Source organism: Cydia pomonella, chromosome 13, assembly GCF_033807575.1.
Source record: "Cydia pomonella isolate Wapato2018A chromosome 13, ilCydPomo1, whole genome shotgun sequence".
Lineage (NCBI taxonomy): Eukaryota > Metazoa > Arthropoda > Insecta > Lepidoptera > Tortricidae > Cydia > Cydia pomonella.
Window position 1 is genome coordinate 5480650 of NC_084715.1, and position 25012 is coordinate 5505661.

At 36.6% G+C, this 25012-nt stretch overlaps 2 protein-coding genes across 2 annotated transcripts in view; one reads left to right on the plus strand and one right to left on the minus strand.

Annotated features, from left to right (window-relative positions):
• Positions 1-23148, plus strand: part of LOC133524022 (tyrosine-protein phosphatase non-receptor type 4) — a 47568-nt gene extending 24420 nt beyond the window's left edge. The window contains exons 10-16 of the mRNA XM_061859790.1: positions 3846-4088; positions 6742-6858; positions 8130-8254; positions 8717-8815; positions 17484-17616; positions 18058-18269; positions 19990-23148. Of these exons, the coding sequence (XP_061715774.1) occupies positions 3846-4088; positions 6742-6858; positions 8130-8254; positions 8717-8815; positions 17484-17616; positions 18058-18269; positions 19990-20076 (1016 nt within the window). The 3' untranslated portion in view covers positions 20077-23148. The remainder of the gene's footprint in view (positions 1-3845; positions 4089-6741; positions 6859-8129; positions 8255-8716; positions 8816-17483; positions 17617-18057; positions 18270-19989) is intronic.
• Positions 1486-3268, minus strand: LOC133524021 (uncharacterized). Its single transcript, XM_061859789.1, has 2 exons — positions 2777-3268; positions 1486-2262 (listed from the first exon to the last, which is right to left on the minus strand). Exons 1-2 carry the CDS (start codon positions 3011-3013, stop codon positions 2164-2166), a joined length of 336 nt encoding a protein of 111 aa, XP_061715773.1. The 5' UTR covers positions 3014-3268; the 3' UTR covers positions 1486-2163.
• Positions 23149-25012: the final 1864 nt, after the last annotated feature.

The following is a 25012-nucleotide window of genomic DNA, read 5'->3' on the forward strand; positions in this document are numbered from 1 at the left end:
ATTTTTTTTTTATTTCTTGACCCATGTGTTCATTGTTATAAAATATCAATATATCATCAACATAAATGAGTACAATTAAAATGTTTGTTTCAAATGTTTTGTAAAATATACAGGGGTCCACTGATGAACTTTTCAGCCCCAATTCCTTTAAAACAGATGTAAGTTTCAAGTTCCATTGACGACTCGCCTGCTTCAGGCCATAAATAGATTTATTCAACTTACATACTTCTTCTCCATGTTCATAAGTCGGTGGTTGGTACATGTATATTTCGGTATCTATATCCCCTTGTAAGAAAGCCGTAACTGCATCCATTTGTTCAATGAATAAATTGTACTTAACAGCCAATGCTAATAAATATCTGATTGAAGTATGACGAACAACTGGAGCAAATATTTCATTATATTCCATTCCTTTTCTCTGAATAAAACCTTTAATGACAAGTCTTGCTTTGTATCGTACAATCTCGCCCTTAGCATCAGTCTTTATTTTAAAGACCCATTTTCACGGAATGGCTCTCTTGCCTTCTGGTAAGGGTACTAACGTCCATGTATTATTTTGCAGGAGTGACTCATATTCATTACTCATGGCATCTTTCCATTCTTTTGCATTCGGGCCTGAAAGAGCTTCTTGTAGGGTTTCTGGCTCTTTTGCGAGAAAAGCTACTGCTTGGTTTGAACCATTCATGCTTTCTTGACATAAGTAGGTGACAGGCTTGTTATTTCTTGGCCTTAGCGTCATTTTACGAGATAATTCATCACTTACTTTTTCATCTGGTATGTACTCCTCATCGGCATTATCAGTGAAGTAAGTATCCTCATCCTCAGATATTTCTTTCTTAAGGCTCCCATTTAGAGTTATATCTGCTGGACTTTGAGGCTCAGATGTGTCAGGAGATTCACTGGAAGTATCAGCTGTTTGGGACAAGTCTTCTGTCTCCTTTTCTTGTAATTCTGATAATGGTACAATAACGCTATTATTTTGAACTGTGTGCTCAAGAAAAACGGCATCCCTGCTTTTGTATATTCTTCTCTGCTTTAAATCATAAAATCTGTACCCCTTTGTGTATTCACAATATCCGACAAATAACATTTTGACTGACTTGGGGTCCCATTTTTGTCTTTTCTCTTTAGGCACATGAACCATGGCTTGACAACCAAATATTCTTAAATTTTCAATATTAGGCTTCTTACCAGACCACATTTCATATGGTGTTTTGTAGTCCAGAGCTTTCGTTGGTGACCGATTAATTATGTAAGCAGCCGCAGATACTGCTTCGGCCCAAAATGCCTTTTCTAACCTGGAATTTAGAATCAAACATTTAGCTTTTTGCACCAGATTTTGATGCATTCTTTCAGCCATCCCATTCTGTTCACTGCAGTAAGGATTAGTTGTTTGATGTTGTATGCCAAATTTATTCAAAAAAAATTTAAATTCCTTATTAATATATTCTGTTCCATTGTCAGAACGGATCATTTTTATTTTTTTTCCAGTCTCATTCTCTACTAGGTTTTTAAAATCCTTAAAGCTCTGTAAAGTTTCAGATTTATTTTTCATAAAATACACATAAACTTTCCTACTATAATCGTCGATAAAATTGACATAATATTTGGAACCTCCTATAGAGCTAGTTTCCATCGGTCCACAAACATCGGTGTGAATTAGTTGCAAAGGTTCGGTAGCCCTGGTTCCAACATTTTTAAATGGTTGTCGTTTCATTTTACCTGCCATACAGGTTGTACAGACTTGGCTGCCTTTCTTTGATAATTTAACACCCTCTGTACAATCAACTATTTTTTGTAAATCAGTGAAGTTCAGATGAGCCATTCGAAGGTGCCAAATATTTATATCTTGTTCTTCAACAGTTGATAAAAATGCCGGTGCTACAGAAATTTCTTTCAAAAGATACATGTTATTGCACTTAAAAGCTGTCAAAATCAGTCTTTTATTTTGGTAGACTGTACAGACATCTTTTTCAAATTGAAGCACACAGCCATTATTTGTCATCTCACTTACAGAAAGTAAATTGGTTGCCAGAGTAGGTACATATAACACATTTCTAACCTGAATTGTCTGAGGTTTGCCTTCGGAGTCTTTTATTTGCAAGTTAACATTGCCACATCCTTCCACTTTTAAAGTCTTCTTATCTGCCACTTTAATGCTACTTATTGTTGCCGGAGTAACATTGTACATCCAGTTTCTGTCCCTACACATGTGGTAAGAACAGCCAGAGTCGATATACCAGCGATTCTCATCCAAAGTGTCTGCAACAGAAAAAGCGGCAAAATAACCATTATTTTGGGTATTTGTTTTATTTTTCTTCTGGAAGTGACAGAAACTACTGAAATGGCCGTATTTATTGCAATTATAACATCTTGGCCCCTTCTTTTGTTGATTACCATGTGAACTTTTCTGAGACTTAGGTATATTTTTAGCTTTATTATGGTTTACATATAATGCTGCAGAATCTGACGCTTTCACCTCCTGGAGCAGCTTTGTTTTGACAAAATCAGCTGTAATAGACACACCTGAGCTCTCAATAGCCATTATCATCGGTTTGTAGACATCAGGGAGGCCAGCGAGAAGCAAAGTACCAAGCCACTCGTCTCCGACTACAAAATTAATATTCCTAAGCTTATGAGCTGTTGTCATTACTTTATTTACATACTCTTCAACACCAGAGCTGTCATCCAAAGTTGTTGAAATCAGATCTCGTAACAAACCTACTTTTCTACTGAGCCCGGAGTCGTCAAACACTTGTTCCAATTTTGACCATACCTGTTTCGCCGTGGTCGCCTCCTGTACATGAACGTAGTTAATTGGATCAATCAGAAGTATTATTTTCGACTTCGCCTTTATATCCTTCTTGTTGTCTGCTACATAATCGGCACTTGGTTCGATAGTATCCCACAAGTCTTCGTGTTCCAAGTAGTTCTTGACCGCAAATTTCCATGTCGGATAGTTTTCCCTGCCAATCAACTTCTCAATTGTGCCCATTGATATTTGCGAGGCCATGATTTAATGATAATTTAGGCTGAAATGGCTGAAAAGATAAAAACTTGCCACGCAGCGCGTGGGCACTTTTAGGTTAAGTTAACTTTTTTTGACAACTGAGCCGCGAAACTTATCGGTAAAACACTAATTTTAATTATTTGAGGAACAAATGGCCCATGACCTCTTAGAATCCTCTAATGTAAATCGGATTAATGTTTTAATTATTATTTAAGGGCTTAGGGAAAAGCACAATGAAACCATCGGATGTAAGACATAGACAAGAAATTTATTTTTTAAAAAGTGTTGCCAGGTTGCGGTTAATTATTTTAACAGAACTTTTTACTACACCTACTCAAAATCATGAATAACTCAGAAACCACTATTCACTGTGCATACACACGAGTTCTAACGAGGGCTTTTAAGTTGCTTTAGGCCGCGTTCCCACTATGTAACTCCGTAAACTCCTCTCTGACTTCTCCTCTGGAGTTGCCGGCGTACATAGGCTACGGAGACTGCTTACCATCAGGCGGGCCGTATGCTTGTTTGCCACCGACGTGGTATAAAAAAAAACTAAGTCGTAACGACGCTAATCGTACCGTCCTATATGTGAACACCTCGGTATAAATATACAAGCCACGACAGGACGATTACCGTTATCAAGTCGTCCGTCGTGTGAACACCTCCATACTTACAGGGCACATGCATATCTAACTATCTGTCGTTACGACTCAGTATAGGAACTCGCCTTTATCAGTTCTCAACGACTTATCATTAGACGTCCTATATGGCTTAACAGCAATAAATATTTTTCAACTAGTGTTGCTTTAAGAGATCGAAAATATATTTTTTCCAGCCGTATACGAACCTGAAGAAACCGGCCCCGAAGAACCAGCAGTATGCTTCGTCCCTCTCTGCTCCGGGCAACTAGAGGGAGACGCACTAGAACAATCCATGCTTTTACTCGGAGATGGCCTAGCTAGCGGCGCCGCGTTGAAACAATATGAGACTTTACTGAGGAGGATAGTCGAAGAGCCTTGTGCGGCGTCGAGACATGTGAACAACGTCAATAAGAACAGATACAGGGATATTGCCCCTTGTAAGTAAAAACTATTATTTCATAGTAAGTAGAAGTCATTTTTTAGGTTTTCGGGCCAATTCTTTTTTTATAACCGAAACAAATAGAGGGAGACGCACTATAAGTCTGTATCTTTAGGTAGTTAAATAAATCTAAACAATGTGTTTTTACATTTTCTCAGTTAACCAACTAAATAGAAAACTGCCTGGATCTGTTCCTTCATAGTTCTGATCTTAACCTATTTCATTTAATCGTGTAATGTTTTCATCTACCCTCAAATGGCCTTATATTCAACCTCGTTTTAGGTACTTTACTAGGGCGAAATAATAGCAAATATTACAAAACTAAATTACTATTGATTAATCAAATCATCCCGATATATTCCTATTAACAAAATTACACCAGCTTCGTTGTTCAGTAAGTATTATACCGTAGTAAAACTTGTGTAAGCTTTGAACACATCTGTATGTACTCTTAACTCTCTCAGAAAGGGCGATCTATACTTTAGGAGGATTGACTATGAAAATAAACAACCAGTCACAAATAAAGCCAATATATTAAAAATTAGGCTTGAGTCGGTCAGGACCGAAGAACTAAAAGGAATGAAATCCCACCACAGACCGAAAGGAACTAGTTCATCTTAAGCGCTCTTAATCGGTCTCGGTCCTTTAGTTCAGTAGTCGGTATGTCAGTACCAAGTAACAAATCGGTCGGGAGCGAATGATCGGAATGAGTCAAGGTCAAAAAAGTCGCTCTCTCACGCTCTCGCTCTGTTTATTTGCGAGCGAGAGCAAGATATAACCTAGTCATCCTCATTCAGATCTCGAGATTTGCTCCTGAACTAAAGGAACTAAAGGACCTAAAAGAGCGAACTAGTTCGTTTGACCGATTGACCGAGATCGGAGCGCTCTTTTTAAAGACCGAGCGGGCACAACTCTATTAAAAATAATCCCAAACCCTTATAATACAATCCCCATAAATATTTCGATAGCGTGATGTAGAAATCACCGCTCCTGGTACAGCGCCATCTCACGGGATATTTGGTAACAGTTTATATTAAAGAACTTAACGGAAGTATGGACGCAAACACATCGAATTAAATTAATTGCCTTGAAGAATTTTCTTGTCTGATAGAATACCTAGTTGTGGTTTGTTTACATTTTTTAAAATACCTAAAGATACAGACTATAGATCAGTCCGTGCTCTTGTTAGGAGGTGGCCTAGCCAGCGGATATTACCCCTTGTGAGTGTAAACTAACCTGAAAATTGTAATTGTTAAGATTTCTTCGTAGTAGTCATTTTCTAGGTTTTCGAGGTGACGTGAAGTAAAATGTAAGGTTATTTGCAAATCTTTTGCAACGAAAACAAGTGACGGCACTAGAAATTTTATGATTTATACATAAACTTGAATAACAAAAAGTAAGGATAAACTACAGAAAACCCAAATCAACATATTAAATTAATGAAACAGGAATATGTCACAGTAAAAACCATTTTATGTTTTCCTTTTCATTGGATCCTAATTTAGATTCTATGTATACATATACGCAATACTTAAATGCAACGAGGAAACACTTCGTATCTAATATTAAATGTCAATTTCAAGTATAAGATTTCTTTCTAGGTTACATACATCGCCAATAACCGGCATATGAATTTGCATTAGCATTTGTTTTTCTATCCCAAATACAAAATTGAAAGTTCGATAAAAATTAATGAAAATAATATTATTTTAAAGTGAGGACGAAGAAAATCGTACATTGACCTCGCACGAGAGCATTACCGACATCATGGGCGGAACAGCAATATACTCGTAATAACGCGCATGCGATAAAAATAGGAGCAGGCGAGGCAACGTGCGAAATTCTTCGCGCTTAGCGTCTTTGTTTTAGTCTTCGGAATATAAAAACAAAGTTTAAAGACTCTTTGTATACAGGTGTAAAATTAGTCACCTGGAGTAATTTACGGTGTGAATATAATAAATAATAAATAAATATTATAGGACATTATTACACAAATTGACTAAGTCCCACAGTAAGCTCAATAAGGCTTGTGTTGAGAGTACTTAGACAACGATATATATAATATATAAATATTTATAAATACTTAAATACATAGAAAACACCCATGCTCATCACACGAATACATGCCCTTACCAGGATTTAAACCTGGGACCATCAGCTTCGTAGGCAGGGTCACTACCCACTAGGCCAGACCGGTCGTCGAAGTACATAGGTCATACTGAGCAACTTTTATTATGGGACCAACCCCGAAATCGAAAATAGATTAAGATCGGGCGTTGGCCGATCTAAAGACAACCTTCTGAAATGGGGAATCAACTCGGGACCAAGTGATGTACTATGCGAATGTAGCGACCTACAAACTACGCAACATATGATGGAGTGTTCCCTGTGTCCAACTACGTGCACTGTAGAAGACCTCATAAAAGCTACCCCCCGGGGGTTAGAGGTGGCAAGATATTGGCAAAATATTATTTAGTCATGATACCTTCACACGATAAGAAGAACCCCGAAATCATGAAGAAATTAGCTGTTTCATACAACTATTTATTATTTCAAATAAATGAAGTGCGTGAAGAATTTTAAACCGGATTCCTTTTATATAATAGTGAAACCCTTAAATATTTTCCTGCTAATTTTAGTCTTATTTGCAGATGATTCTACGCGTGTTATAATGAAGAATTGTTCAACGGGTGACTACATTAATGCTTCGTACATTAATATGGAAATACCCAGCTCTGAGCTCGTCCTTACATACATTGCTACACAAGGTTTGTTTCATTTTTTTGTCAAGAAAAAATGGCTTTTGTTGGTTGAATTTGGTAGCATGTCAATAGTGTAGTGTAGGAAATATACAGGGTATTAATTTAGTCACCAGCGGTCATTTACGAACTCAATATTGAGCAACATTTACTATGAGATCAACCCTAAATCGCGAAAAAAAATTGACGCTCCTATACATTTTGGCTGGCAGATATTGATATTTTGTATTGGAGAGTCATTTTTTTTTGGTGCCTGAATTAACAGCTTGTATATCCCGCGCGTTGAATGATGGTCCCTATCATAGTTCCTTTAAGTTTCTTTTGGTTGAACTTTCGTTCCGTAACCCTAAAAAGAAAGATAAAGCTATCAAAATACGGTAAAACATATTTTCATTTCCAAAGTGAAAAAATGTGTCCCCCCCCCCCTGTAACTTCTAAAATAACAGAATGAAAAATCAAAAAAAATATATGATATACATTACCATGCAAACTTCCACCGAAAATTGGTTTGAACCAGATCTAGTAAATAGTTTTTTTAATACGTCATAAATGGTACGGAACCCTTCATGGGCGAGTCCGACTCGCACTTGGCCGCTTTTTCTAAATATATTAATGTGCTAAACTTCCAAAAAACGTGTATAAACATTTAAAGTGACAGCTACTCCATATAAAAATGAACATTCATATTCGCGAGAGGCATAATTGAATTTATTTTGCTTTAAACTCAAATGAAAGAAAATAAATGAAACTTTTCCAGTTCAAAATTGTTTAAATATCATTGAACTTTGAAGTATCACTAGATTTGATTTCACGCTCACAACAAAATGTCTGACACGGTGATTTTGTCGTCGAACCAAACTCTGTGGGGTGAATATGTAGGTCATACTGAACATCTTTTACTATGGAGCCAACCACGAAAACTGAAAAAAAAAAATCTTCTGTTCCATAGAAAACATTGACATGTGATTCGAGGAAATCTACGAGAAATCAGATTTATTTTGCTTTTTAGGAGTTGGCCTCATAGTAAAAGTTGTTCAGTGTGAACACATACATATTTACCCCTTAGAGTATGGTCAGATATAACAAAATCAGCCCCTACATTAAAGTGAAATTTTTGAATTAGTGTTTGCGTTGCGACTTTTCACACAATTGCTGATGTTAGAACCTATGGAGCATATCCGACCTTTCTAGGTAGCAGTAAATCTTGGGTAAATGAAGAGATTATCTCCGATTTCTTAGGTGCTGATAAACCTGTTTCTAATTCGAATATTTTTAACCAGGTCCCTTACCATCAACCGTGGGTGACTTCTGGCAAATGGTGTGGGAGTCGGAAAGCAGTCTCGTAGTGATGTTGACTGTTCTGGTAGAGAGAGGACGGACCAAGTGCCACCAATATTGGCCCAAGGTGAGTTGGTTTATTGTATCTTACTTCTGGCAAATGGTGTTGGAGTCAAAAAGCAGTCTCGTAGTGATGTTGACTGTTCTGGTAGAGGACGGACCAAGTGCCACCAATATTGGCCGAATTGGAGTCATATTGGGATTATATATTATATCATATTGGGATTGGCCATATTGGGAGTCAAAAAGCAGTCTTGTAGTGACGTTGACTGTTCTGGTAGAGAGGACGGACCAAGTGCCACCAATATTGGCCGAAGGTGAGATGTTGCATTGTATCTTAATTCTGGCAAATGGTGTGGGAAGCAGAAAGCAGTCTCGCCACCAATATTGGCCTAATTTTGATCCCTTACCTGGGTAAATGGAAATAAAGATATAGTCTGAAATGACAGTCATAAAATGCGAAAACCGGACTTGCGCCGGACTTAAGGCACCCTTAAATTATCATGGTCACTAATTTCATTTATTTCAGGTTGGCAACACCCCGCTTAAAGCGACCAACACACTGACTGTCCAGACAAATAGTGAGCAGAACTTGGGACATTATGTAAGAAGAGAAATGACTATAAAGGTAAGAATTGATATGAATATAAAGATAGTTTATTTTCCAGAACGTCAAATAAAGCTACGCCAGCTCTAACCTTACACCTCTGACCCGAGAAGATTTAAATCCCTCCTAAATTATTGGGTTGTTGGCTTTCCCAATATGGACACATGTTTTCAAAACATTACATCTTATAACTAACATGCATCAAATTAAAAAAATACATAAATCATAAATCATAAATCATTTATTTTGCTTGAAACATGGTACAAAAGATGGTCAATATATTAGAGAAACACACATTTCACCAGCAGCTGGCATGCAAAATTAAATTACTAAATTACACGTAGGTATTCATTCCATATTTACAAGGTCATAACAGATCAATATAATTAAAACAAGCAAGAAAACATAACAATATTAAAATACATTAGTAATTTTACAACACATTGATATTATTAATTAAAATAATTAGGAGATTAGCAATGTCAATAAAATAAAAGAGCTTAAAAATACATAATTATACCTATCAGTTAAGAATATTCTCGTAATAATCAAAATAATCATTGACACTATAGAAACATTTATCTACTAACCATTTTTTTAACCTTGATTTAAATGAATTAAATGGTAATTTTTTGATATCATCATGTAAACTATTATAAATACTAATTGACATACATAGCGCATTCTTTCCATACAATTTTGTTTTTTTAGGCGGGATAATAAGTCTTTCAGGGTACCTTGTGTTGAACTTACATACATCTTTTTTTTTACTGAAGAATTCCGGATGAAGTCTCACAAATAGACAAACTTCATAAATATATATACTAGGTACAGTCAAAAGTTTCAAGTCCTTAAATAGGGGCTTACATGATGTTAACATGTTTACATTACATATAGCCCTTATGCACTGTTTTTGAGCTATTAATACACGTTCGACATGGCTCGAGTTACCCCACAGAAGAATTCCGTACCTGAGCAGAGAACAAACGTATCCATGATATGCCTGTATTGCGGTTTCTTTCGTGCTTATCTTGGTCAGTTTCCATAGAGCGTATGCAAAAGAGTTAATTTTACTGCATACATTAATAATGTGTTCTCTCCAGGAAAATTCATCGTCCAACCAGATACCTAAAAATTTTGTGCAACATGATTCTGCCAGGTTTTGATTTTCATGCAACACAGTTAATGAATGTTTATTTGCATTTTTATTTACAAATTGTACAAAAGTAGTTTTATCAATATTTATATTCAAATTATTTCTACGTAACCATACTACAACATCAGCAATTGTATTATTAATATAGTTATTATATGTCCTAGCCTCATGACACGGTATGACGATGGATAGATCGTCAGCAAAAAGTGTACAGTCAAAAACGGTTACATTTGGTAGGTCATTGACGTATAATAAAAAAAGAAGGGGTCCCATGATACTACCCTGTGGAACACCTACATTATTGACCTTTGTGGTCGATTTGTATTGAACCATGGTGTTGGCAGAATCAATTTGGGTTACTTCCACGAATTGTGTTCTATTATATAAGTAGCTCTTGAGCCATTCTTTAGGTACACCTCTTATACCGTACAGCTCACACTTAGCTAGAAGGGTTTCATGGCAGACAGAATCGAAGGCTCGGCTCACGTCAAAGAAAAGGGCAGTTACAGGTATGCTTGCGTTCATAAAGCTCAGAATGTTATTTGATAAGGTGAAGGCAGCCAATGTAGTCGATTTCTCTTTCTGAAAACCAAACTGTTCCGTTTTAATAATATTAAATCTATTTAGAAAAGATGTTAAACGTATATGGAACGCCTTTTCGAATATCTTAGATATTACTGGGAGGAGTGAAATTGGCCTGTAGTTTTCAACACCTTCCTTGTTACCTTTTTTGTACAAAGGTTTAATTAGAGATACTTTCAAAGGCTCCGGGAAAATACCTCCTGAGAAAGATAAATTTACTAGATAACTTATAACTCCAGCAATTTCTTTTTTACAGGCTTTGACTATTTTAGTTTGTATTTCATCATAACCAGCAGAGTTAGTAGAATTAAGATGAGTGATGATTTTACATATTTCATTTTCATCTGTTGGCGTTAAGAACATATTGGCGTTATTTGTGTTTACTAGAGAGAAATCAGGTTTAAAGTTGTTATTATTAGAATTATTTATATTTATATAAAAGTCATTAAACGAATTGGCAATGTCGAGAGGATTATTGATTATATTATTATTAATGACTAGTTTTTCAATATTACCATCAATGACCTTAGTTTTATTAGTTACGTTTTTAATAACATCCCAAGTCGCCTTACCTATATTTTTGGAACGTCTTACATAGTTTATATTTGCATTTTTTTGAGCTTGGTCTATGCATCGCTTCAGAATCTTAGAGTAATTATTGTACTTAGTTTTACTATGCGTGTAACCAGGATTGTGTTTAGATTTAAAATAATAATTAAAACGTAATCGCCGCTTTGTCACAACGGATTTCTTGATCCCTCTTGTGAACCATGCAGATTTTGTATTAATAGTTGTTTTTATTCTATTAAGAGGGAAACACAATTTGTAAAATAGTATGAAAGTAGCATGAAATAGTTTGTAAGCCTCCGATGCATCATTGTTGTTGTATATGTCAGACCACAATAAACTTGCAAGGCAGTTGCGGAATTTGTTAATGTTCTCAGTACTATAATCTCTTTTATAACGGTAAAAGTACAAGCGTGGCGTTTCATTACGTTCAACAGTAAAAGTTAGACTCTGTGCAGTTTCATGATCGGATAAACCTAATTTTAAAATATTACCTTGAGCTTCCGGAATATTTGATACAATCTGATCTAGACATGATTCTTTGCGTGTGGGGCAAAGAATATGCACATTAAAATTACTATTAGCAATAATTCTCCTCAATTCGTTTGAGGATTCTGTAGTCTGAAGCAAGTCTATGTTGAAGTCTCCGGCAAGCACTACTTTATATTTTGTTTTTTGTTTTACTTTGTGAATAAGCCTTTCTAATTTGTGAAGAAATTGTGATGGATTAGCTGATGGTGTTCTGTAGACGCAAATTATAATACATTTTATCAGCGGTATTTCGATGCCACAACATTCAAACACATAATCCTCAGAGAACTCATTTAGGAAAACTACATCTCGCGTTTGAATTTGATTTGCACAAAAGATGCATACACCCCCTCTTTTTTGATGCGTGCGGGAGTATGATGATCTAAGCTGGTAACCTTTCGTATGTAGATTCCTTTCATTTCCCCTTTTAATAAACGTTTCGGTAAAACATAAAACATCGAAGCATTTGTCATTTTCAGAAAGCTCGTCAAGTGTTACTTCCAGTAATTCTTTTTTGCTAGTAAAGCCAGCTATATTTTGATGGAGTATTGTAAAAAAGTTACTTTTGGTTGCGAAAAAACTCTTTGTTTTGTTGTGTATCATTTAACGGTGTGGTTCTACAGAGTTTCGGGAAATAGTCAGTAATCGACTTTTGGCTCAATGATCTAGCGTATTTAGCAGTTACATTCTCAAGTTTTTTGAAGTAGTAGGGTATGGTACCTTTACGGTATATATTAACTGGTTTACTAGATTTACTTAATTGGTTCTGTATGTTGTACAATTTTGACTTGAATTTGTAGTAGCTGAGGTATTCTTTATCATAAAATCTTGAATCAAGAATTAAATTAATTCTATTACATAATTTGTGCATAAAATTTTCTTTTCTATAAACCAAATCATCTAGATCTAAAAACGTACAATTGTCAAAGTTTTCGCAAAATAATTTAATGGCTCTATTTAACCTATATTCATTAAGATGTTGACACATTTTTATACCAGTGACAATAACAAATGCTTTAGGACGCATATTTAGAAAGACACTGAGGTCTGCAAGTAATTTTGTTGGATTATTATCGTTTTCACCTATACTCAAAATGATTACATCATCATCACTAGTATTTAAAGTCTCTGATGAATTTAATATATCTTCACAGCGAGCGTTGGGTTTGATTGTAGCTGTTACCACATATTTTTCAAACTCCGTATTCCGTCTTGACTTTATCAATGCGGCTGCCATTCCATAGCTTTGTTGTCCACCGAGGACGTATATTTTTTTCAATAAGTTGTTCCGCTTAAGTGTCGTTGCTTGGCTGTGGTCAGTGTCGGTGGTAGGTGCGGGTTCATTGCTTGCCAGGGTAATGTTTGAGCTTTCAGTTGTTGTTTCCATTTCCTTCTCCATTATGTTTTCATCGTTTTTATCAGTTTGAGTCGACTGATCTTTGACCGTAGTTGGGTTCTTTGAAGGTTTTACTGTGATCGCCGTTGATTTACATATCACCTTTAGCTGTTCAATTTGACGGGAGCATTCGGATAACTGTTTTTTAAGCTTTTCGTTCTCTATTAAAAGTGTAGTACTATAACTATCAGAGAGCTTAAGTTTGTCTTCCAGATGTGCTATCTTACTCTTTAGTACTTCAACTTCGTCTTTATAATTCACAGTCATGTCTGGGCAGCTTCTATTAAGCGTTTCGTTGCGAAGTAAAGAACTATCGAACTCCTCGTCCGATAGCGAGTCAAAGGAGTTTTGCACATGGACATTATATTTTCTTTTTGTGACATTATCAACCGAAAAATCCAATTCTTGCTGCTGTTGTTGATCTTCTTTTTGTAGCTCAGGAGAGAGTAAAAGTGATGTTTTATTCAGTTTATCGTCGTGAGCTATTGCACTTTGTTTTGAGTTTGTAGCGCTGGTAGCGTTTATTTTAGCCGCAATTGGTGTACTTGCTTTTCTTAGCGGAATTTTCATTTGACGGCATTTGGTGCAAGCCCATGACTGTTTTTGTTTTTTGTTCATTAAATCGTACATTTTATTATAATTACAGCAATCAAGGTCATATGATCGCCCACAGTGCGAACATGTCAAGAAGTGTTTTTCCAAAATTTTCTTTTTACAGCGTGCGCAGGCTGGTTGTGAAGACACTTTTGGTGGCATCTTATCTCTTAATTTATAATTTCAACTCTATAATTTTTTCTGTATTCCAAAGTCAGTACATTTCGTCGAATGAAACGAAATAAAAGTTTCGATGATGATGACTAGTCGATGCAGCAATCTACCTTAAAACAGCAGTGTAAAGCGTCTAACGTAAACGACGATGTCATCGAGTGAGTTTTTGAACGCAACTTATGTGACAGCTGACCGACACGTCAAATGTCAGTCCTGTCACTAGTGTCAGTGCCAATGTAACACAGAGTTGGATACCGCTTAATTTCTAACACTTTTCTTCAAAATTTCACCGTTAAATCCAAAAAGTTTAAGTGTGTGTGTATTTACCGTTACAAGGTTGTTCCATCTTCACTGATTTTTGCACTATAACACCTATAATCACCTCACCAAAATCGTCACAAGTAATTGTCTGTGTTCAGAGTGGATGCACATAAGTTTCACTGGCGGCTGTGCACAATTTTATCGCAATTTTCCCATTTTTCCACGATTTTAAGTACAGAGGTAAGACGCAGTGTTTACATTTCAAACGTCAAAATCGTCAAACGTCAAAACTGTACAATATATTAATATGGAAAAAAAACATAAATTAACATACAGTAGGTATTTTCTTATAGAAATTTGATGTACTAGATTGCTAATGCAGGAACATCTCTTTCCACGGTATAAATGTGATGCCTATATAGTTAGGTACTCATTGTTGAATACGCTCCTAGAACGGGAATTGGCTGCAAACGTAAAATATCCGACCAGTCTAACTCTACATGGTATTTTCAATAACAAAGTGTGGGATGTCATCATGAATATCAAACTATGAAAATATGACGTTTAAAATGACACTCCCTCACTTTATCCTGTTCACTTCGATCCAAAGTTAGGTTAGGGTGTTATTCCATCTGTCAAATTTTTTGGTCCAATGTGCATTGTGTCTCACTTTCTCATTAAGCAAAATGTGAGACGTAAATATACATTGAATCAAGAAATTGGACAGGTGGAATACCACCTTTAGACTTACAAAGAAACATATTATACTGATGACAAATTTTATGACTGTATAGAATTACCACATGTATTTCATATATATTCCAAATTACATCAGCTAAAAATATCAGTAAACAAAATTACTCATATGTTCATTTCTTCAACCCTAAACTTTTTCTAATGTAAATTCAGTTTGTTTCGTAAATACGGATATAGTCTGTTCAGAAAGAGAAGAGTCGTGGGATGGTTTGGGCCTCATACATTCCACGACTCTTCTCTTTCCGCACAGACTCTAATTAAATATAGTTCTTGGAATAACAGGTAGAAACTTGAATGTTTATTAACAATTAATCATTTTTATTTAGTCATATTGTTGTTTTAATATGCGGAGTTTTTTTTTTTTTTAATGAGCATTTCATTTGTTCCTCTCCTCGTTGTATCACTTGTACCGCCTATTGAGTTATAATTTAGCCTATTCCGATAACAATTCATTATGTTCCCATGGAGCTGATATTGTCGAAAGAAATCAATAGTGCCGTAACCCGCAAAATCTAAACTTTACACCAGAGCGAAAAAACTTCGAGCAGAAACAAAAAAAAAACAACTTCTCAACGATAGAAAGGAATTTGATTGCCTGCAAGTATAGTTGGTATTTTTTTTAATGTGGTGTGGGTGCTGTGGTGCGTATAATAGTAAAGAACATTTTGTAGTTTAAAATAACTTGATTTTTATTTATGTACAGTCAAGTGTAAAAATATCGATGTACACATCTTACTCAGAAATATGTCCCATAGCATCTTATTCCAGTGTAATAAGAGCGTAGTACCATATTTATGAGAAGATTCTTTCGATACATATTTTTGCACTTGACTGTACCGGGCGCAAACGAGGCTTGAAGTTTAAACTCGCATTTTTTTTTAATGAAATTGCTTAGTTTTTTTTTACTATAATGTTTTTATCATCGTCTACTTTAAGAGCCTGGCGCTTTGTTGCACATTATGTCAGTGTACCATGAACTATTATTTTTATTTTCTGTTATGTATGGATACAAAACTATTATTTATCTATCCTATGTCAAATAGCAGTTTTTGAAGGTTATGTAAGTACCCACGTATTTGTATTCACGTAAACGTAATTGATTGATTTTCTTTGTTTACCTAAATCTTAACTTATAATCATTGATTAGGTTAAGTATTTTTTTTACTTTTTGAGTATTATGTACGAGTTGGTGAAGAGAAGCATGAGAAAAAGGTTACCGTTTACAAACTTATTTTGCTCCCTCTTCCTAACTCCCCTGCATTGGACTTGCTTAGAAAGTATGTTCCTAATTATTTTACTTCTTCATGACTATTTCTAAAGGAAAAAAAACACATTTTCTTAAATAATTTATAAGCAATCCTTCAAAAATATTGAAGTAGTAGTTACTATTATCCGTGGGTATAATAAACATGTACCCGAAAACTCTGCAGCCCTGGTGCCAGACAAGGCAAACAAACGTAAAAAACATCAAGCGCTTACACAATTTTCCTTTGAAAATACCTCATAATTATTGGTAGTTGCCAAAAAGATAACATTTAAATTGTCGTGTCTACACACACCGTACCTTTCCAGAGTGTCGTAGACATTAAACCCCAAAGAAATTCTGTTAATAACATACATCTAAAATAGGGACAAAAACTGCTGTAAATCACATGCCGATGAAAACAGCGGTTTTTTGTGGGCTACAACATTTTTGTTTTCATCTGTAATTTGAATGTTAAAAACTACTTACGCTGTAAGAATTTTATTTTTCATCACTACCCACATAATCACTAGCCATAAGTATACCAATCAATGCAGAAAAAAAAATTGTAGCAAGAATATGCAAAAAAAAATAGTGCGGTTTGTATATGTGCGGGTTTACAGTATTATTGATTTCTTGCGACGCTATGGTGATGCAGTCGGATGGTAGCCCAAAGTGTTTCGAGACGGAAAAACACATACATATAAGAGTTTAGGCTCTTTACGAATGTACAGTCGAGTACACAGATATCTTTACAACCCAACATTTCAAATATATGTCAACGCGACCTTAAAGTCAGTGTCATAGAGGCGTGTAAATATATTATTGGCATGTTGGCTTGTAAAGATGTTGGTGACGTCGACTGTACAATCAGCAGTATAAAAGATTTTTTTTTTACAGTAACTTATTTAGTCCTAATAAAGCGCAATATACTTATATGCGAGGAAGTGGGTTCAAGCCTCCTTGACGCTCGATTGTCGTAATGAATGTGGTTAGGAAAAAAAATGCAAAAAGAGGGAGGAGACCGACCGCCAAAGACGTCGGCTGACGCGTGCGACTTGATATGTCATTGATAATATAGATGCTAAGCCCCATAAGATTAACGGTATAACTGAGAAAGCTTTGTTAGAATTTAAGTCATTACAACTCTATAATATAGTAAATACATATTAAGCATGTATTTAATAAATTTAAATTATAGCCTGCTCGTCTTGGCTAATAAATTAATAATCTAAAATCTATATTAAGCTAAAAATTTGGAACATGTAGTGAAAAAAATTTAAAATAAACAGTTAATTTAGAAATAAACGTTTAATTTTTTTTGGCTATGGCCCAAATTCAACCTTAGTGCATTCCGACAATATGCGTGAGTTTAAAGGGAACTGCGTCCTAAGTAATGTGCGCTTATTAATAATTGGTTATATTACAGGAGTCAAACGGGGCGACAAGGAACATAACCCAACTTCAATATACCGCATGGCCCGACCACGGCGTACCAGAAGACGCCGCCGCCTTTATAAACTTCACCCGGTTATGTTCGCAGCTGAGAAACCATCGTGCGGGTGCGTATTACAGATAGACAGTAACATTACAGGAGTTAAGAGGGGTTATTAGGCACATAACTTCAATACACGGTATAGCCCGACTACTCAGAGGCTATGTTCTATGTTCAATGTGCCCTTTTCATCAAGTTGGGCTACCTTCTGAGCTATGTCGAAAACCCTGGTTAGATGTCATAATACTAAGGAAAAGTGACAAAACCCTCCGATGGCCGAGGCCGAAATCGAACAGCGTCTTCAGCTTACATGGCTAACGTCTTAACCACTAGACCACATTCACGGTCTAGTTGCTAGAGCTGCTCGATTCCGGCCTGTCACTTTTTCTTTAATATATGACATGTGTGACTATTTTAAAAATACAAATCTAAAAATATTTATTAAACTAAATTATTTGTTCCCTAATTGCCTTGGTTTCAAATTTTTAACAACTTTTTTTATTTGCAGTGATACCAACCGTAATCGAAGAACTCGAAGGCGAAGCCGAGCGAGTATTAGACCCGCCGATCATCGTGCACTGCTCGGCCGGCGTGGGCCGCACCGGAGCGCTCATCCTGGCCGAGACCGCCATCGAGCTGCTGCAGCGGCGGCAGCCCTTCTACCCGCTCGAGCTCACCCGGGCCATGCGCGCTCAGCGGCCCATGTGCATACAGAACGCGGTGAGTGTTGTACACATACAGGAGCGCTCATCCTGGCCGAGACCGCGATCGAGCTGCTGCAGCGGCGGCAGCCCTTCTACCCGCTCGAGCTCACCCGGGCCATGCGCGCTCAGCGGCCCATGTGCATACAGAACGCGGTGAGTGTTGTACACATACAGGAGCGCTCATCCTGGCCGAGACCGCGATCGAGCTGCTGCAGCGGCGGCAGCCCTTCTACCCGCTGGAGCTCACCCGGGCCATGCGCGCTCAGCGGCCCATGTGCATACAGAACGCGGTGAGTGTTGTACACATGCAGGAGCGCTCATCCTGGCCGAGACCGCGATCGAGCTGCTGCAGCGGCGGCAGCCCTTCTACCCGCTCGAGCTCACCCGGGCCATGCGCGCTCAGCGGCCCATGTGCATACAGAACGCGGTGAGTGTTGTACACATACAGGAGCGCTCATCCTGGCCGAGACCGCCATCGAGCTGCTGCAGCGGCGGCAGCCCTTCTACCCGCTCGAGCTCACCCGGGCCATGCGCGCTCAGCGGCCCATGTGCATACAGAACGCGGTGAGTGTTGTACACATACAGGAGCGCTCATCCTGGCCGAGACCGCCATCGAGCTGCTGCAGCGGCGGCAGCCCTTCTACCCGCTCGAGCTCACCCGGGCCATGCGCGCTCACGGCCCATGTGCATACAGAACGCGGTGAGTGCTGTACACATACAGGAGCGCTCATCCTGGCCGAGACCGCCATCGAGCTGCTGCAGCGGCGGCAGCCCTTCTACCCGCTCGAGCTCACCCGGGCCATGCGCGCTCAGCGGCCCATGTGCATACAGAACGCGGTGAGAATCAACACAGTCAGCCGAATTACGTCCACTGCTGGATGTAGACCACCGACCGAATAGGTTGCTCACACCGACCGGTTGTACGCTGCCATCATCCCTTCTTGATGCGCACTCTCCGATGCCTACCGTCACAAACAACCGAGGTGAACAAGGATGGCGGGGTGAATAGGGATACAATACAATTCTATACTCTTTATTGCACACCTCACACAGTTTACAATACGTGTACAGAAACCAATAAATGTGGGATAAAAACCAGGATTGACAATTACGTGATAATTTCTTAAAAACTACCCACACAAATAGCATCATACAATGGAAAATTATAGTAAATTTTGCGTAATACAATTGTGAGGATAGTTTTTAAGGAATTATCAGGTTGATGCCGGTTTTTATCTATTTATTTTATATATGAGAGTGCGAAACCCGGTATGTTTCTTTTTGTCCCCGCCGGGACACATATTGCAATAGGTGTACTCATACGAATCATTTCTATCTGTCACCGCCTCATGTAAGGTGGCGGTCATGTGGAGCATGGTCGTGTTGTCCCCAAATTGGAATACAATTGAAATCCAACCCTCATAACAATGTTCTTTCATCAGACATGGAATAATTCGTTGGACTACTGTATTGGTGATGTTAAGAATATAAAAGGAAACAAATGAAAACAAAACCGCTTTGAAGTAGTTCTAATATGCGAGTAAAATTAGCTTCAGCGAACTAAAGCTACCGCAGTAATATTTATGAATATTAAATCACGTCATAACATAAGTATCCAACCTCTCTCCTCTTACGATAGAGTCCCAATTTTACTCAATAAATACACTCCGTTCATATTGCTATTATTTTAGCTAGTGGTTTATAGTATTTAATGAACGTTTCATTTTTCTTCACAGAGCCAGTACAAGTTTGTATGCGAGAGCATACTATCGGCGTACAACCAGGGCCTCATCAACGAGTCCCCAGAAAGCGGCTCCACCTGAAGCCTCACCTTGCCAATTTAATAGTTATCATGTAAGCGAACTTATTATAACAACGACTAAAACGCGGACCATATTGGTTATTTGATTCTTTAAATTGAGTTTGTAAACCGTAAAGTGGGGTGACTTTGAAATAATGGGGTAAAATAAAAAAATGCAATATAATATTATGTTTTACTACCGAAGCATATCTACCATTTTTATACATACTACGAGTCTGTAGCCAGCAATCAACGATACATTTACAATGTTTCTTAGTTGGATCTTTTTAATGGCTTCCGTCTTTAAAATTTACATACAACGTCATGTGATGAGAATAAAAAATAAATTACAGTAATTGAGGTTACTGTCTTTTTATATAAGTAGCCCTGTTGTTTCTAAAGTCACACCATTTTATTGGATTCAAACCTCAGGTTGTTTAACCTTTTGACCCGAACAGTTCAAAAGACACTAATTTTTCGCGTGTACTCTATAGTTTCATGGGTATTAGAAATATAAGCGTTTATATAAACATTGTCAGTCTGTAAAGGCAGGATTCTACTAGTGTGCGGCACAAGCATTTTAGAACTGAATTATGCTTGTGCTGCATACTGGTGGAATCCCGCTTTAAGATTATCCAAATTCAAGTAAAAATGCAATGAAAATGTTTGCTAAGACTGAACGGCGAAGTGGCCTTGTAAAGTAGGAAACCGAACGAGGGACCTCAATGAAGTATAAAAATGCGAAGGAAATTTGAACTTTACTGCCTGTATGATAGCGTTTTAAACATTAAACTCGGAACGGTTCAGTCGATGTTTCGGACCAGTCTAGAAATTATATGAATACGTACGATGATTATCATGTTTATTTAACTCCCTAATTAGGTGACTTAGGTGTGTTTTTTCTACTACACACTTAAGGATTTCCTTAATAGATTTCTATTGCTAACGTGCAAATAAAGAGCAGCTTTTTCAAAGGAATTGAAACAGAAGCGTAATTTTTGTGTTCAAAATATAAAACTTACCGGCCTATTCGAACGTACACTGACATCAAAGTGATGTTTGAATCATGTTATTTAGTGACCATGCTTCTCGCCTGCGTCAATACATGCACGAACAAGTACGAGCAAAATGGACGATAACGGAATGACATCAGTGAGATGTTCTTCTGATATCAGTGTAGGTTCGAATTTGCCTGTTAGTTCAATCCGAGAACTGCTTATTTGTGACAATGTCAGATAAATGGTGCCGTGTCGGTTGTCAATGAAAAAAATGCAACAAGGTATTTTTGTATGAGATCGGCTCCCATTATCTACAAATTCGAAAGTCATCTCGAATGAACACATATCAAAGTAGTTAAATAATCCTGCTTAATGTATATTTGTGCTTATTTTTCTCTATCTATACTTTCTGTGGTCTTCACTATAGTTATATCTTGCCTTCGTAACGAATTTATACAAAAACTAAATTAAATAACTAGTTTTAATATTTATTATTATTATAAGTTTCATTTCTTGTGCCATTCACAGATAATATATTATTTAATTAAGGCGATTTTACCGTATAATTATTTCTTTAACCTTTTAGGCAACTAAAAACTTTAGATGCCGTTACGTGGGGCTATTTGGAACCAATAGGGTTATTATAATCTAAGGAACTTTTATGACTTTGAATATGGATACGTAAGAGATTGAACAAGTATTTTATTTCATATAAATATATTGGATTTTCACCGATAATAGCGGTATAACATGTACAGATAACCATAATTTCGTAAAATAAGCCTCACGCGACGGTTGATATTGATAATTAATTTACCGATTAACTTCGTCGGTAAAAAGGTTAATTTCAAACCAGTATTAAGCCATTCAGAATATTATTTTATACTAAAACAAGAGGGACCCTAATAGCATAAATTGTGTAAAATATAAGTGATATCATTTTTGTGCTAGGGTTTTCTCATTATATAGGGTCAAATTAATACATCTTAAACAACTACTTAAAGATTTCAAAATATAAAGGCGACTGAATTTCCATACGATATGAAATCATGAATTTAAAGTATGTATAAAAACAACATATCAAAAACTACTTTACACTTAAGAACCTAATACTTTTTTTTATATATTAACAAAACATTTATTTTTACATTTTTGCAAGAAAGTTATAATTTTTATTAGCTAGCTGTATGCCTATAGATTAAGCGAAAATGCCATAAATCTAATTTTATACCAATAACATTAATGTATTATTTAAGCTATATATCCCAGTCCCCTGCTGTAACATTTGAAATTAACGCCTATATTTTGTTTTTAATTTATTTAATTTAAATTAATATTAGTAACTTAATAATAAATTCGGCCAAAACTAAAAGAAACCTGCATTTATCTCCAAATGTGTTCTTTTCATTGCAATCAATTGGGAGTTAGAATTGGCCTTACGTATAAACATTAGAAGTAGTAAATATTTCGTTCTTTGTACTTGATTAGTATTTATAAAATAGGGTGAAATAAGATACTTATATGTATACTGTTTTATTTAGTCTCGGGTTAAAAAGAACAGTTTACTTAATGTGACATATAAAATAAACTGTTCCTTTTCACCCCAGGTCTCTTTTGCCCCATTTTAACATATGATGAAAAATAGGCACTCTTTAAGTTGACATTCAGATGGCAACTGCATTACCACAGAATAAATAATAGTACTACCGTACAGAAATGACACTTCGTACAAAACCGAAGTTTGACAGAGATTCAGTCGAATCATGCTATCCCTTTTTAATGTCCATACACTATCGCTTTCGGCTATTTAGGGTTGTCTAAATTTAAGTCATTATTTTATCTGACGTCAAGTTGTGCCAACCCTAATAATTGCTCGGAGCAATGCTTAGCCGAACGGAGCCGAGAATGGCCGAAAGGAGGAGTGTCGCCCCATTGACGCGAGCGTCGTCACTGTCAATATTTGACCATTTTTCAAAATGGGGCGAAAGAGAGCGGAAAAATCGTTTTAGTTCTTGCTAATCATGGTACAAAGAACGGAATAATAGGAGTACCTACCAAATAAATAAGTGTCTCGATAAATGTGTGTTAAAAGATGATGAAGGAAAAAAGGGAAGGTGTGTAAAACTGTGTTTGCTAGAAATAAGTATATCGAGGCACTTATTTATATTTGGTTATTTAGATATGTGTGAATGACTGACGTAAAATAAGTGTTTTAGTACGTCTTGTTTTCGTAGTATTAGAGAGGATGTGTACTTTCAACTTTGAACTCTTAGAGCAAAATTGGAAAATGTCAAATTATTTGACACACCAATTTGCTCCGAGATACATCTTGCATATGTCTAGTTTGTGATTGACAGGTGGTATTTATACATATTCTACCTTATCATAATAATTACCAAGCTATAGGGTTTTTTTAAAAATCGACTTTCTGTTGATCGTCGTAAGGTCGAATGTGTAAGATTAAATCTGTCAATGAAAAACTAGTACTCGTACTTTTCCTATACGGTACCCCTAGTGTAAATTTAATCGACATCATAACGTGACGAACGCGTTTGCGTTAAGTCTCATTTTGTATAGGAATTTGAGTTTCCAAAACGTCCCGCTTGGCGCGCTTTCTAAATCCAATACAAAATGAGACTAAACGCAAACGCGTACGTCACGTTTCGAAATCGAATTTATTTACACTAGGGGTACCGATCTTGTGATCTTCAATAAAACACTTGATTCACTTCTTGTTGTATTTATTTTAGTTGTAAGTGGCTTCTTAATATTAATTATAATTAAATTGATGTACAGCATATCCGTCCATATATGCAAGGGCTGAGTCAGAGAGAGCTGTCAAAGTGACAGTCATAGATAACATATTTTAAGGAGTGCGTTCACAAACGTCACTCCGCTACATCATCCCCTTTTTCAAAGAAAGTTAAAAGTTATACAGAACTACAAGATCATCTTAGCTTAACACAGAAGTACAATTTCCTAAACTAAATATTTATAACAAGGCCCAAGGCACTGAGATCCACATTATATATTTGCACTTATTTCACTTACATTACTAAACTCTCTTCATCCCCTTTTTAAAGGAATGCATCTCCACATAATACAAAATTATCACAAAGTATTCATAGAATGAATGCACAAACTCCACATTCGACCGATGGTGGTCCCAACTGTTAGAGTCCGGTGAGGCACCCAGCCCAGCTAAGGCGGTCTAATATGAAATGAGGTTCGGTGATAGATTACATTGTTCTTATCAGCTACACTATATGCTCTATTACCATTACAGGAAACAATTTTTCCTTCAAGCCAAACATTCTTATTAGGATCTTTCTTAAACCAAATGGATTGGCCAACTACAAATGGGCTTTTAAACCTACTTGTTTTATTATAATTATTAATATTCCTAATCCTAATCCTGTCAAACTCTTGCTGTACATCAGTATTCATTTTTGGCTGTAAATATTGGGTATTTACTATTAACTTTGTCTTTAAATTTCTATTTAACATTAGCTCCGATGGGGACAAGTTTGTACCAGATACAGGTGAGGCCCGGTAATTAAGTAGTGCTAATCTATAATCCGTGTTATCTTCATGACACTTAGTTAAAATCTTTTTTGCTATTTGTACCCCTTTTTCCGCCATACCGTTCGATTGGGGATACCTGGGGCTGGCATACGTGAAAACAAATCCATTATCACGAGCGAAGTCTCTACATTCTTTGGAGTCAAAAGGTACATGATCGGAAACTATTTCCTTAGGAAAACCAAAGTTGGAAAATATGTCTGTTAAGGCCTCAATAATGTTCTTCGCGCTTTTACTACGTATGTATTTAATGTCCAGCCATTTAGAGTAATAATCATAAACTACGAGGTAACTTTTGGTTTTATAATCCATAATGTCTGTGGCTATCTTTGCAAAAGGCAATGAAGGTATTTTATGTGGGAGTAAAGGCTCCTTTAT